The sequence below is a fragment of the Puma concolor genome, chromosome C1 (genome assembly GCF_028749965.1).
Source record: "Puma concolor isolate L17-30 chromosome C1, mPumCon1.1.hap2, whole genome shotgun sequence".
Classification (NCBI taxonomy): Eukaryota; Metazoa; Chordata; class Mammalia; order Carnivora; family Felidae; genus Puma; species Puma concolor.
In genome coordinates, this window is record NC_141674.1 from 46,130,455 (window position 1) to 46,144,764 (window position 14,310).

Here is a 14,310-nt window from a genome sequence, read left to right on the forward strand (position 1 = left end):
GTCTTCAGGTCTCTAGCGGGTCCACCTTCTTGTTTCTACCTTCAGAGTCTTCCAGTTTTCTTATGGTTGTTTTACATATACTGTCTGACTGTTCTAGCTGTACTTAGCAGGGGGAATAGGGAAAAGTATATATGCTCCATCTTTCCAGAAGCACAATTCCACTTGACCTCAAATGTCTTGTTTTACCCAAGTCTCAGAACAACTCCACAAAGGAAATATTATGCCCATTTTACAGATGAAGACACTGAGGTTCAAATATCATTCATTAAGTGGTATAAAGATAACGGAAAATAAATGGGGCAAGAGTCAAAGGAGTAAGTACAAGTGGAAGTAAAAGAGCTCATCTCCTCCCCTCCCCTCCTCCTTCCCTGCCCCCCCCCCCCATAGGGTAACTTCACCTTGGTTGGCTCTTTAAAGAGGAACAAGGAAAGGGGTGGGGACATGTAACAAGATCCTTTTGACCCCGGGCTATAGTTCCTCAGCTTCTTCAGCCCTGGTATGTCAACCCTACCTCCCAGCAGGATATTCTCTCTGGCAAGGGACACCCTCACCACCCTCACCTGTCTCCCACCTTCCTCCTTTTGGGCTATCCTATGCTCTGTTACTCTCCATTGAATCAGTGACTTATTTTCTGAGCCCTTTCTCTCTCAGTCATAAACACCCGCCTCTTTGGGAAGTACACAAAGAACCCTCAGGGAAAGACTGTATAGAGGCTTGAGTTAGTGATTCCTTCTGTGGGTACCTCAGGTGATGTCCCCTGGCAGGTTCACCTTGAACATGTGTGGCCTGAGGAGATCAAATGTAGGCCTCCAGCTTCTCATTTTCAATATGCACCTTCACCCTTCATGACAAGGTGTCCAAACCACACCTATACCACCCCCCATGAGCTGCTCTCTCTGTAGCCCAGTCTGTCCTGGGACTTAGGGACGAGACCCAAGCAGAACCTCAGACAACCACTTGGGAGGGGGACATTCTGAAGGTCTTATGTATCCAGAGACAGAACGTATAGGCTCTGACTGCCGCATCTAAATGGCCCTGTGAGCCCTTGTAGAAAGGCGTGCAGTTGGAATTTAGTCCAAATGGAGCCCACGGCCTTTCTATTCAAAGCATGGTTTGTAGACCAGCAGCATCAGCACCACCAGGGAACTTGTTAGAAATGAAGACTTTCAGGTCCAACCCCAGAGGTACCAAACCAGAATATGTTAAGCAAGATCCTCAGGTGATTCACATTTTAAATGTTAGAATTTGAGAAGCCATATTCTGATGTTGGTGCCCAGACACCGCAAGAATGGAACAATCCTGCCTTATGGAGGTGAGAGGGCAAAGGAGTTGCTTTTCTTGAGGCTAGTATTTTACAAGCCATAGGGAAGAGTCGAAACGTTGCCCAGTCGAAGAGTCAGAAAGAGGTTCTTCAACCCTTTATTTCCTGGGGGAGGGAAGCGAAATTTCAATGGGATCCCAACTCCTACGCCACAAACCTCTTCTGTCTGTATCCTCAGGCAAATGACTTCTCCCAGAGCCTTGGGTCTTTTCTCCATACAATAAAGAAGCTGAATCAGATGATCTCTCTTTAACCCTCTCTCCAGGGAAGCAAAAACATTCTTGAGTGAGAAGCATAAAAACACTGCAAAGAGCAGGCATCTTAGAGGCAGCCTGAGCCTGTTTCACAGTAGAGCTTACCATATATTCCTTGTGTGACCCTGTACAACTCAATCTCTCCAGTACTCAGTTTCCGGTCTCAAAAAGTGGGCGAATAAAACTGCTGTAGCAGCAAGGATGTACACAGAGAGCCCAGAGAACACACAGAACCACAGAACTGTGGCCCACAGTACAGGTTCAGTAATATTAGTGTTCATTCTGACACAAATATTTGTGCCTTTTATAGAGAATCGGCTGATCCTATAGGCAGAACAAAGACACAGAAACTTGTAGAAATGTTACGAGTTCCTGCTTGTTCATTTTCTTACCTGACAGGGTCTCTTTCTTCCTAGAGAGGTCTGAGCTTTGTCGGCAACACCAGAGGCTGGAAGACTTAGCTCTGAACCAGCGGTCAGATCCATTAAATGAATTCTCTGCTGCTATTCAGACTAAACACAGGGACCTAATTCTCATAGTCTGTTATCTCCCTCTCCACACACAGAGTTACCAGGGGAGTTCAAGAAAGACACCAGAAGAAGAGAGAGGAAGTTTCTACAGGAGGGGGAAGGAAGAAAAATGAATTGCCCTATCTTGATTTTCCCTCCCACATATCTATAGAAGGCAAGGCATCTAAGTAGATTGGTGAAGGAGAGAATAGAAAGGGTAGAGAGAAGGCAGCACTAGGAGTTGTGAGATAGCAGTGATGCCCAAATGGATTTATTTTTATTTTTAACAGACCAGACCGGGGCGGGGGGGGGGAAGAAATGAGATGGTGGACCAGCATGGCTGTGAATTTTTAAACTCATAGTTAGCTAGAGGGAAAATACCACTTTTGCTGCATTTTCATTCCACACAGGGTTACAGTATTAATTGGCTTAGCAGACTTACAATCAGCAATTTCTTTTGCGGTGCACAGGTTAATGGAGTTGCCAGAGTGTTTCAGATATGAAATTGTCGCCTCATAATTATGTGGTTCTTCAAATTCAGCACTGAGAAGCATGGAGGAAACAAAAAGGTTACTTAAAATAAAACATTGCTTTAAACATTTTAAAACTTTTTCTATTTTTTTCTTCATTAGAGAAGTAATATGCCTGACAAATACGGTGATTTAAACAGATATGGAAGGCGCACCACCCCTACTCTCAACCTACAGGAATTCTGAAAAAACGTAACAATACAGAGAATTATATGAAGAACACATAACTCATCTAGACATCAATAAAGTCTCCAGGGGCCAGATATAGAGAAAGGAAGTCACAACTAAAGATGTATTATATGCAAAGAGAATTATATGCAAAGGGAAACTGAGACAGATAAGGAAAGATCTTAATGACTGGGTGGCCGAGGATTTACTTTCTGAGTCAGAAGTTAAGTCTCAGACACAGGCTTCCACTGAACGGGATGTTAGATCCAAGCTATCAGCATAAAGTTCAGAGTCACAAGATGCCATTTCATCGGTAAAACAAATTGTAAAAAATATGTGTGCTGGTTCCCAGGGAACAGCAGGGAAGCTTGGTATCTGGCGCTCATCACAGGAGCTAAAAGAGTCACCCATGAGAAACCGAAAACTTGAAAACCTAGCACTAAGTACAAGTGGGGTTCTGAATGCATGGTGTGTATTTCAGAGAGACACAGAGACAAAATAGTGCTCGAAATCCAACCCTCTCTTGTAAGGCCAATCTGAAATCGTTCTGTAAAGATGTTTCCACAACCCAAGGCACCTATGGTCTCCAAAGGAAATAATTCCCACATAAAACAAGCTTATAGTATAAAAAAAAAAAAAATGCAAACCACACAAAGAGATGAGGTACCACAGATAGTCAGATATAACAGAACGACAGAAATAACAGAATGACATGCAAGTGATTTAAAACTAAGTGTTTTAGGGGCGCCTGGGTGGCTCAGTCGGTTAAGCGACCGACTTCAGCTCAGGTCACGATCTTGCGGTCCATGAGTTCGAGCCCCGCGTCGGGCTCTGTGCTGACAGCTCAGAGCCTGGAGCCTGTTTCAGATTCTGCGTCTCCCTCCCTCTCTGACCCTCCCCCATTCATGTTCTGTCTCTCTCTGTCTCAAAAATAAATAAACGTTAAAAAAAATTTAAAAAAATAAATAAAAAATAAAAAATAAATAAAAATAAGTGTTTTAAATGTTCAAAGAAATAAAGGAATAAAAGCCATTAGGCAAAAACAAAACAAAAGAGAACAAAAAAACAAAGATAAAAACAAAAAACAAGAGTGTGGGAAAAAAACCACATAGATTTAGGGACAGGAGACAGGAGTTATATAAATCATAAATACAGTTGTTGAAATAAATAATGTAGATGTTGAAAAGTAGACCAGACACAGCAGAAGAGAGAACTGGAGAATGAGTTAGATCTAAGGAAGTCATTCAGAATATAGCACTGAGAGAATGAAGAGATGGAAAATATTAAGAGAAGTTAACAGTGGGGAAGACAGAATGAGAAGGTTCAAAATATAAAGACGAGGAATTCTAAAAAGGAAAAAGAAAAAGGATGAAGAAAAGGAATCACTATTCCCATGATAATAGCTAAGACTTCTAAAATTAATAATGGACACAAATCCTTCTATTGAAACAGCTTCAACAGTAAGAAATAATGATAAATCCACACTTACACAGTTTGTAATAAGTTAGCGTAAGTCAAAGAAAAAAAGAAAAATGTAAAATCTGGGGGAGAGAAAATATAGATTACCAAGGAGCAGCAGACTTACGATGGACTTCTTTCTAGCAACATTAAGTGGTGGAGACTGTGGATAATAAGTATACTGAGGAAAGATATCAGTATCAAATTATCTTCTAGCTAAATTGTCATTAAAAGTGAGGGAGTAACAAAGATCTTTTCAGAATACCAGTACACACGTTTACTGCTCGTAGATCCTTGCTGAAATACATCAACACATTCAAAGAAACTGAACTAGTAATGAAGTAGGATACAGGAAACAATGGTGGGGGAGTATTTAGAAAAGATGGCAGAGTAGGATTATCCTTAGCTCACCTTGTCCCACAGACACAGTGATATAACAACTACATCTATGGAACTAACTCTGAAAATGATCTCAAGACTGGAAGCACACACCTTCCGTGGTTAATTGTACAGAAACCACATGGAAAACGATAAGGGGGTAGAGACATAGTTGGGAAGAAAATTCCAAGCAAAACTAACCAAAAATGAGAGAGACACCACAAGCACAGAGAAGTAGGATCAGACCTGACCCCAGGCACCCCAGGCACTAGGGGTCTGCACTGGAAGAAAAGTTCTCCTAAACATCTGGCTTTGAAAACCAATGGGGCTTAGTTACCCACAGGAGCTTTTAAAACCAGCAGACTTAACTGTGGGAAAACAAGGCAGTACAAGGAAACTGAGTCCTCTCAAAGAGCCAGCACTCTAAATAACTTGGCTGAGACACAACACAAAAGCAGCAGTATGAAAGGCGTCTGGGGTGTACATTAAGTTTTATTTACTAATTTCAGAACATGTGCTGTCAGGGCAGGAATCTTCAGGAGATTTCTCCAGGAACAAAGGCAGTGGTGGGCACCACTTCTCTTCCCCCAAACACTCCAGATGGCCAGATACTTGGCGGGAACCAGCTCTAAAACTCTCCAACTTGCTAGCAACACATGCCCCACCTCCGTGTTCACCTGCAGACACCCCCCCGCCCCCAGCCCACCCACTTCAGCAGGTGTCCCTTCAAAACAGCTCCTGCCTGGCCATACCCTGCATGTGGCCCCAGCAGAACCCAGTATCACTCCAAAGTGACTCCTGCTCTAGGGAGAAGGGCAGATAATCTTAAACACTAGCACACCCATAGTTCAAGCACTGGCTGTTGAGGAAGTGGGCCCTGCTTTTGGGTGAGCCTACAACTGTGGCAGAGAGGCTAATTGCAGACATATAGTCTGAAGGCTGACCCTGCCCACCTAGGAGCCCCCCCCACCCCAGCCTCAGACATGCCTCACAATAGCTCAGGACCAACACTGCCCAGTGTGCTCACAACAGAGAAAACAGGTCATTGAAGCCAGCTGGTCTGAAGGCAATCAAAACGCAGACACAGCAGTAAGGTGCACATAGTAAGCCCACAAAGGAGACATCCCTGGAGTGCCTGATTCTGGTAATTAGGAGGAATTGTGCTATAGGACACAATAGGACCTCTTCTATACAAGGCCGTTACTTTTAAGACCAGGAAAGGTAGCTGACCTCCCTAATGCAGAGAAACAAACACAGAGAGTTAGACAAAATGAAGAGACAGAGGACTATGTCCCAAATAAAAGAATAGAACAAAATTACAGCAAAAGAGCTAAATGAAACTGAAATAAACAATATGTCTGATAAAGAATTCAAAGTGATGGTCATAAAGACACTCAGTAGACTTAAGAGAGGATAATCTCAATGAGAAGTTCAACAAAGAGAGAATAAATATTAAAAAATAATCAGTCAGAGATGAAGAATTCAATAACTAAAAAAAAATACAAAAGAAGGAATCAACAGATTAGAAAATGCAGAAGAAGAGATCAGCCACCTGGAAGGCAGAGCGATAGAAAGTACCCAAGCTGAACAGCAAAAAGTAAACAAATAGTTAAATAAAGGTAAGGGAATTCAGGGACATAATCTAACACAGTAACATTCACATTATAGGGATCCTAGGAGAAGAGAGAGAAAAGGAGGCAGAACACTTATTTGAAGAAATTATAGCTGAAAACTTCCTGAATCTGGAGAAGGAAACAGAAATCCAGATCCAGAAGGCAAAGAGAACCTCTAGTGAAATTAACCCAAGGAGGTTCACACCAAGATACATAATTAAAGTGGCAAAACATACTGATAAAAAGAAAGAATTTTAAGGGCAGCAAGAGAAAAGAGTTACATACAAGAAAAACCCCAAATGGCTATCCGCTGATTTTCTAGCAGAAATTTTGCAGGTCAAAGGGAATGGCATGATATATCAAAGTATTGAGGAGAAAACAACCTGCCACCAAGAACAGTCTACCTAGAAAGGCTACTATTCAGAATAGAAAAGAAAATATTTCTCAAACAAAAGTTAAAGGGAGTCCATCACCACTAAACCAGTGCTAAAGGGATTATTTTGAGTGCAAAGAAAAGGCCAAAACTAGAAGAAAATCATTAAAGAAAAAATTTCACAGGTAAAAGCCAACATTTAGTAAAGATAGATTAATCACTGATGAAGCTAATATGGAGGTTAAAACACAAAAGTAGTAAAATCACTTATATCTACAAATATCAGTTGAGAAATACACTAAATAAAAAGCTGTAAAGTAAGATATCAAAAAACATGTAGAGGGAAGTAAAAATTTACTGCTTTTAGAATGTGTTCAAACTTAAGTGACCATCAAATTAAAAAGACTGCTATACACATAAGATGTTACATATGAACCTACTGGGAACCACAAATAAAAAACCTCTAATAAAGACAAAAAAAAAAAAAGAAAGGAAGACAAGTGTAATACTAAAGGAGACATCAAACCACAAGGGAAAAGAGCAAGAGAAGAAAAAAGGAACAAAGAATTACACAAAATCAAACAAAAAGTAATTAACAAAATGACAGTAAGTAAATACCTATCGACTTTAAATAGACTAAAAGCTCCAACCAAAAGACACAGGCTGACTGAATGGATATAGAAACAAATCCACATACACCCACATCCACATACAAATCCACAACAATTCATGTACATGCTGCCTATAAGAGACCCACTTCAGACCTAAAGATACACACAGACTGAAAGTGAAAGTTGGGAAAAACATATACTACTTAAATGAAAGTAAACAAAACAAAATTCAGGGCAGCTATCACTTTTATCAGACAAAACAGACCTTAAAACCAAGACTGTAGCAAAAGACAAAGAAGGGCACCACATAATGGTAAAGGGATTGATCAACCCAACAAGAAGATATAAAAGTTCTAAGTATCTATGCACCCAACATTGGAGCAACTAAATAAAGCAAATATTAACAGACTTAAAGGTAGGAATTGACAGTAATACAGTAATATAGGGGACTTTATTACCCACTCGCATCAATGGACAGATCATCCAGACAGAAGACAAATGAGGAAACAGTAGGTTTGAAGCACACATTCGACCAGATGTACCTAAAAGATGCATACAAGACCATTCCTTCCGAAACAGCAGAATACACATTTTCTTCAAGTGCATGTGCAAAATTCCCCAGGATAGATCAGTTAAGGCCACAAAAGAAGTCTCAGTAAATTTAAGAAAGCTGAAATTATACCAAGGATCTTTTCCAACCACAACAATATGAAACTAGAAATCAGTTACAAGAAAAAATGTGGGAGGAACACAACTACCTGGAGGCTATACAACATGCTACTAAACAATGAATGAGTCAAACAAGACACCAAGGACAAAGTAAATACACGGAGACAAATAAAAATAAGACACAATAGTACAAAATCTTTGGGACGCAGCAGTACAGACCTACCTCAAGAAACAAGAAAAATCTCAAATAAACAACCTAACTTTATACCCAAAAGAGCTAGGAAAAAAAAACAAAGCACAAAGCTAGTAGAAGGAAGGAAATAATAAAGATGAGAGCAGAAATGAACAAAATTGAGATGAAAAAATTAGAAAAGATCAATGAAACCAGGAGTCAGTTCTTCAAAATGATGAACAAAATTGATAAACCATGAGCCAAATTCATCAAAAAAACAAGAGCGAGGACTTAAATAAATACAAGCAGAAGTGGAGGAGAAAGAACTGAAAGTAATGAAATACAAAGGATTATAATATTATGAACAATTATATGCCAAAAAATTGGACAACCCAGAAGAAATGGACAAATTCCTATAGATATACCATCTTCCAATACTAAATCAGGAAGAAATACAAAATTTGTATAGATTGATTGCTAGTAATCAGTAATCTAAATTAAATCAGTAAAAAAAAAAAAAAAAAAACCTCCCAACAAGCAAAACTCCAAGATCAAATAGTTTCAGGGTGAATTCTACCAAACACTTAGAATTAATATCTATTCTTCTTTGGGGGTGCCTGGGTGGCTCAGGGGCTGAGTGTCCGACTTCAGCTCGGGTCACGATCTCACAGTTTGTGAGTTCGAGCCCCACGATGGGCTCTGTGCTGACAGCTCAGAGCCTGGAGCCTGCTTCCGATTCTGTGTCTCCCTCTCTCTCTGCTCCTCCCCTGCTCACACGCTGTCTCTCAAAAATAAATAAAAATTAAGAATTAATATCTTTTCTTCTCAAATTGTTCCAAAAAATAGAAGAGGAAGGGAAACTTCCAAATTATTTCTATGAGGTCAGCATGACCCTGATACCAAAAAAAACAAAGACACTATAAAAAAAAGGAAACTACAGGCCAATATTCTTGATAAACACAGATGCCAAAATCTCCAACAAAATACTAGCAAACCAAATTCAACAATACATTTAAAAAGTCAAGATCAGGGGCTCCTGGGTGGTTTGGTCGGTGGGGCGTCCAACTTTGGCTGAGGTCATGATCTCACAGTCTGAGTTTGAGCCCTGCTTTGGGGTCTGTGCTGACAACTTGGAGCCTGGAGCCTGCTTCAGATTCTACGTCTCCCTCTCTCTCTGCCCCTCCCCCAAGCTCACGCTCTGTCTCCCTCTCTCTCTCAAAAAATAAACAAACATTAAAAAAAATAAAAATCATATAGGATTGGTTCCAGGGATGAAAGTGTGGTTCAAGATTTGCAAATCAATCAGTGTGATAGATCACCTTAATAAGAGAAAGGATAAAAACCTTATGATCATTTCAATAGATGCAAAAAAAAAAAAGACACTTGAAAAAAATCTATCAATCTATTTATGATACAAGAGTTCAACAAAGTGGGTTTAGAGGAAATACACCTGAACATATAAAAGTCACATAAGACAAATTCACAGTTAACATTATACTCAAAGGTGAAAAGCTGTAAAAGCAGACAGGTAAAAGAAATAAAAGGCAATCCAAATTGGTAAGAAGTAAAAATGTGGCTATTTTCAGATGACAAGATACCACAGACAGAAATCCCTAAATATTCCACCAAAAAACTATTCAAACTGACAAATGATTCAAGAAAGCTGCAAGATACAAAATTAGTATACAGATATCTGTTGCATTTCTATACACTAACAGTGAAGTAGCAGAAAGAAAATTAACAATTCCATTTACAACTGCACCCAAAAGAATAAAATACCTAGGAATAAACTCAAACAAGGAGGTGAACTTGTACTCTGAAAACTATTAAAACACTGGTGAAAGAGACTGAAAGCTACATAAATAGATATACCATGTTCATGAACTGGCAGAATTAATATTGTTAAAATGTCTGTAATACCCAAGGCAATCTACAGATTCCATGCAATCCCTAACAAAATACCAACAGCATTTTTCATGGAACTAGAACAAATAATAGTATGTATATTAGTGTATGCATGTCAAATATTTATTGTATGTAAAACATATACAAATTATAAAATTTGCATGGAATAACAAAAGACCTCGAATAGCGAAAGCAATCTTGAGAAAAAAAGATCCAAGTTGGAGGGATCACAATCCCCAATTTCAAGATATACTACCAACTTTATAAGCAAAACAATATGGAACTGGCACAAAAATAGACACACAGATCAATAGAACAGGATAGAAAGCCCATAAACAAACCCATGCTTATATGGTAAGTTAATTTATGACAAAGGAGGCAAGACTATAAAATGGGGAAGAGACAATCTATTTAGCAAATGGTGCTAGGAAAACTGGACAGTTACATACAAAATAATGAAACTGGACAACGGTCTCAAGACATACACAAAAATAAACTCAAATGGATTAAAGACCTACATATGAGACCTGAAACCATAAAACTCTTAGAAGAAAACATGGGCAGTAATACCTTTGACATTGGCCTTAGCAACATATTTATGGGTATGTATCCTTGGGCAAGAGAAACAAAAGCAAAAATAAACCATTGGTACTACATCAGAATAAAATGCTTTCACACAACAAAGGAAACCATCAACAAAACAAAAGGCAATCTACTGACTGGGAAAAGATATTTGCAGATGATGTATCTGATAAAGAGCTAATACCCAAAGTATGTAGAAAGCTTACACGCCTCAACACTGAAAAAGCAAATAATCTAATTAAAAATGAGCAGAGGACCTGAAAAGGTATTTTTCCAAAGAAGACATACATATGGCCAACAGACACATGAAAAGATGCTCAACATCACTAACCTTCAGGGAAATGCAAGTTAAAACCACAATGAGGTATTACTTTACACATGTCAGAATGGCTAGAGCCAAAATTGCAAGAAGAAATGAGGGTTTGCAAGGATGTAGAGTAAAAGGAGCCCTTATGCACTATTGGTGGAAATGTAAATTGGTACGACTGTGGGAAACAGTATAGAAGTCCCTCAAAAAATTAAAAAAAGAATTGCCATTCAATCAAATAATTCTTCTACTAGGTACTTACTCAAGGAAAATGAAAACACTAATTTGAAAAGGTATATGCACCCTTATATTTATTGCAGCACAATTAACAATAACCAAGGTATGGAAGTAACCCAAGTGTCCATCAATAGATGAATGGATAAAGAAGATGTGATATATATATATACACAATGGAATATTACTTATCCATAAAAAGGAATGCAATCTTGCCATTTGTGACAACATGGATGGACCCAGAAGGTATACTGCTGAACGAAGTAAGTCTAAGACAAAGATAAAATCCATATAATATCACTTACATGTGGAATCTAAAAAACAAATCTACAAATAAATGTACAAACAGAAAATAGACTCTTAAATATAAAGAACCAACTTGTTCTCCAGAGGGGAGGTTGGTGGGGGGGGGGGGGGGAATGGGTAAATAGGTAAAGGGGATTAAGAGGTACAAACTTCCAGTTATAAATAAATAAGTCACAGAGATGACAAGTACAGCACTGGGAAAATAGTAATATTGTAACAACACTGTATGGTGACAGATGGTGACTACACTTACTGTGATGAGTACTGAGTAATGTATAGAATTGTTGAATCACTATGTTGTGTATCTGAAACTAGTAAGACACTGTATGTTAATTATATTTCAATTTTAAAAAGAAATGGTGATCAAATAAATTAATAAAGCTATTGGTAAATCTAAATACAAATAGAATGTAAAAGTAATTAGTCTGTAGAAATTTAAGGTAATATGGAATTAAAAAATATTAAATAATAATATGAAAGAGAGTGGGTGAGGGCTATGAGAATCATCCTCACATCATTGTACCCTTTAGGAGCAAAAGAGAGGTTTTGATTAATGTTAGACTTAATCAGATATCAAGATTTAATGACTTCTTATCTGCTAGAAGGAGACTATGCAAGGAGAAAACTTAAATATTAAAGAAGAAGGCAGAAAAGGAAAAAACATACATGTAAAAAATGTCATACTGTATTTAAAACGTAAAACATGAGGAAAAGTCCAAATAGATCAAGAATCACAATAGAGATAAATTAATTTACTTAAATAAAAAAGTATCTAGATGTTATAAAAATCTAGCTAATGTTGCCAAAAGCCCCAGGCAAACCAAAGTTCCTATAGAAACAAATGGAATAAAGAGATGCAAACCAAATACCAACCAAAAGAAAGCTTAGGTAGGTTTATTAATATTAGGCCATACTTTAGCATGACTGATCAAGAAAACAAGAGAAGGTACACACATGTGCGCGCACACACACACACACACACCCTGGATAAGACAGACAACAAATCTAGAGATCATTTTAGGTTTTCAGAAATCTAAGAAAATGTTATCATAAGCTCGTTAATAAATCTGGAAATTCACAGAAAATCGGCAGACTTTTAAATATAAAATTACCACAGCAACTGAAGAAGTACAAAGGCTGACAGGCCAATAAAACATCAATGAGCTTGAACCAAAAGTATACACACTCACTCTCTCTCTTCTTTACCTTCACACTCAATCCACTCCCCTCTTTTTCCTCCACCAAATAGTTTCATGGGCAAGTTTGAATGAATAGTTTTCAGAGAATAGAAAAAGAGAAAAGCGGGGGCGCCTGGGTGGCTCAGTTGATTAGGCGACTGGCTTCGGCTCAGGTCATGATCCGGCAGTTTGTGGGTTTGGTTCCCACGTTGGGCTCTGTGCTGACAGTTCAGAGCCTGGAGCCTGCTTCCGATGCTGTGTCTCCCCCTCACTCTACCCGTCCCCTGCTCGCACTCTGTGTCTGTCTCTCAATAATAAATAAACGTTACAATTTTTTTTTTAAGAGAAAGAGAAAAGTTACCCTACTCATTTGAAGAGGGCACTATGATTTTGCTATGAAAACCAGACTGTGATCAAAATAACAAATATAGCCCCAATCTCACTTAAAAGATTTTGGCCCAAACTCACTAAATAAAATACCAGGAAAAATGAGTTAATCAGTATTAAAATTAACTCAAGAACAACTAAAATTTATACCAAGATGTCAAAGATGGGTAAACATGAGAAAATCTACCACTGCAATTAATTACCTTGAAGGAATAAGAGAAACCAGAGTATTTTAATAGGTGGAAGAAAAAAAATCCACACAAACTCTCTTAACTAGATTAATCTCCAACAAATATACTAAATGGTGAAGTGTAACAGTTGAGATCAATTCTACTGGAAACTCCTGCAATAGAAAAAAAGAGAAACTCATAGAAAACTAGACAAAAGGACATTGCAGACATCACAGAAGAGAAATACTGAATAGCTTATAACAATAAATGCACAGCCACATAGTAAACAGGGAAATGGAAGGAAGGCAATGAAGATTAGTTAACACCCACCATTTTAAGCAAGAATCCCAAAGTTTGAGAATAATATCTCATTTGGCAAGAATATGGAGAAACTGGAATTTTATATTAGTCTGAGAGTATAAAGTGGCACGACCATTTTGGAATATAAAACTGAAGTTGTTTACTTTTGTTTAGAAATTTTATTTCTAAGTAGGTAACTTAGGGAAACCTGGTTATATTCACCTGGAAATATATGACATGATTACTGCAGCATCATTTGAAAGGGTGAACATTCGAAACAATTGGAATGTCCCTCCATAAGGGAACACATGAACAAACTGTGATATGTTCATATGATGGAGTACCTATAATATGCAAATGATACTGAATAAACTAGACTCATGCATCAATATAGGTAGAATAGGAAAATACAGCTTCAAAAAAAATCATGTTGCAGAATAGTAAGATGCCATCCGTACAAAAATGTAAAATACTGTATCTTCAACAAATACGAACTTGTTCAAGTGTAAGACATACACTAAATGGGGCATCTCAGTGGCTCAGTCGGTTAAGCCCTGACTTCGGCTCAGGTCACGATCTTGCGGTTAGTGAGTTTGAGACCTACATTGGGCTCTGTGCTGACAGCTCAGAGCCTGGAGCCTGTTTCAGATTCTGTGTCACCCAATCTCTCTCTGTCCCTCCGCCACTCATGCTCTGTCTCTCTCAAAAACAATTTAAAAAGTGCAATATTCCTTACCCTGAGTCAAAGTTAAAAAAGAAAAAAAAGACATACACTAAATGGACACACTCCTGTATCCACAGTATCCCTGCCTCTGGGAGGGAGAAAAAGCAGACAGAGGAGTGAAATCAAGGGGACTTGTGCTGTATCTGTAACAAATGGAAAAC

General features: G+C 38.4%; 1 protein-coding gene across 5 annotated transcripts in view; it reads right to left on the bottom strand.

The window, feature by feature from the left end:
- FYB2 (FYN binding protein 2) overlaps nucleotides 1-14,310 on the bottom strand; it is a 130,236-nt gene that overhangs the window by 55,174 nt on the left and 60,752 nt on the right. For all 5 annotated transcript variants that reach the window (XR_015254733.1, XM_086717094.1, XM_086717096.1 and 2 more), the window contains exon 5: nucleotides 2,527-2,627. Coding sequence is in view for 4 of the 5 variants with exons in the window: in XM_086717094.1 (XP_086573220.1) it covers nucleotides 2,527-2,627 (101 nt within the window). In the remaining variant the exon portion in view is untranslated. The remainder of the gene's footprint in view (nucleotides 1-2,526; nucleotides 2,628-14,310) is intronic.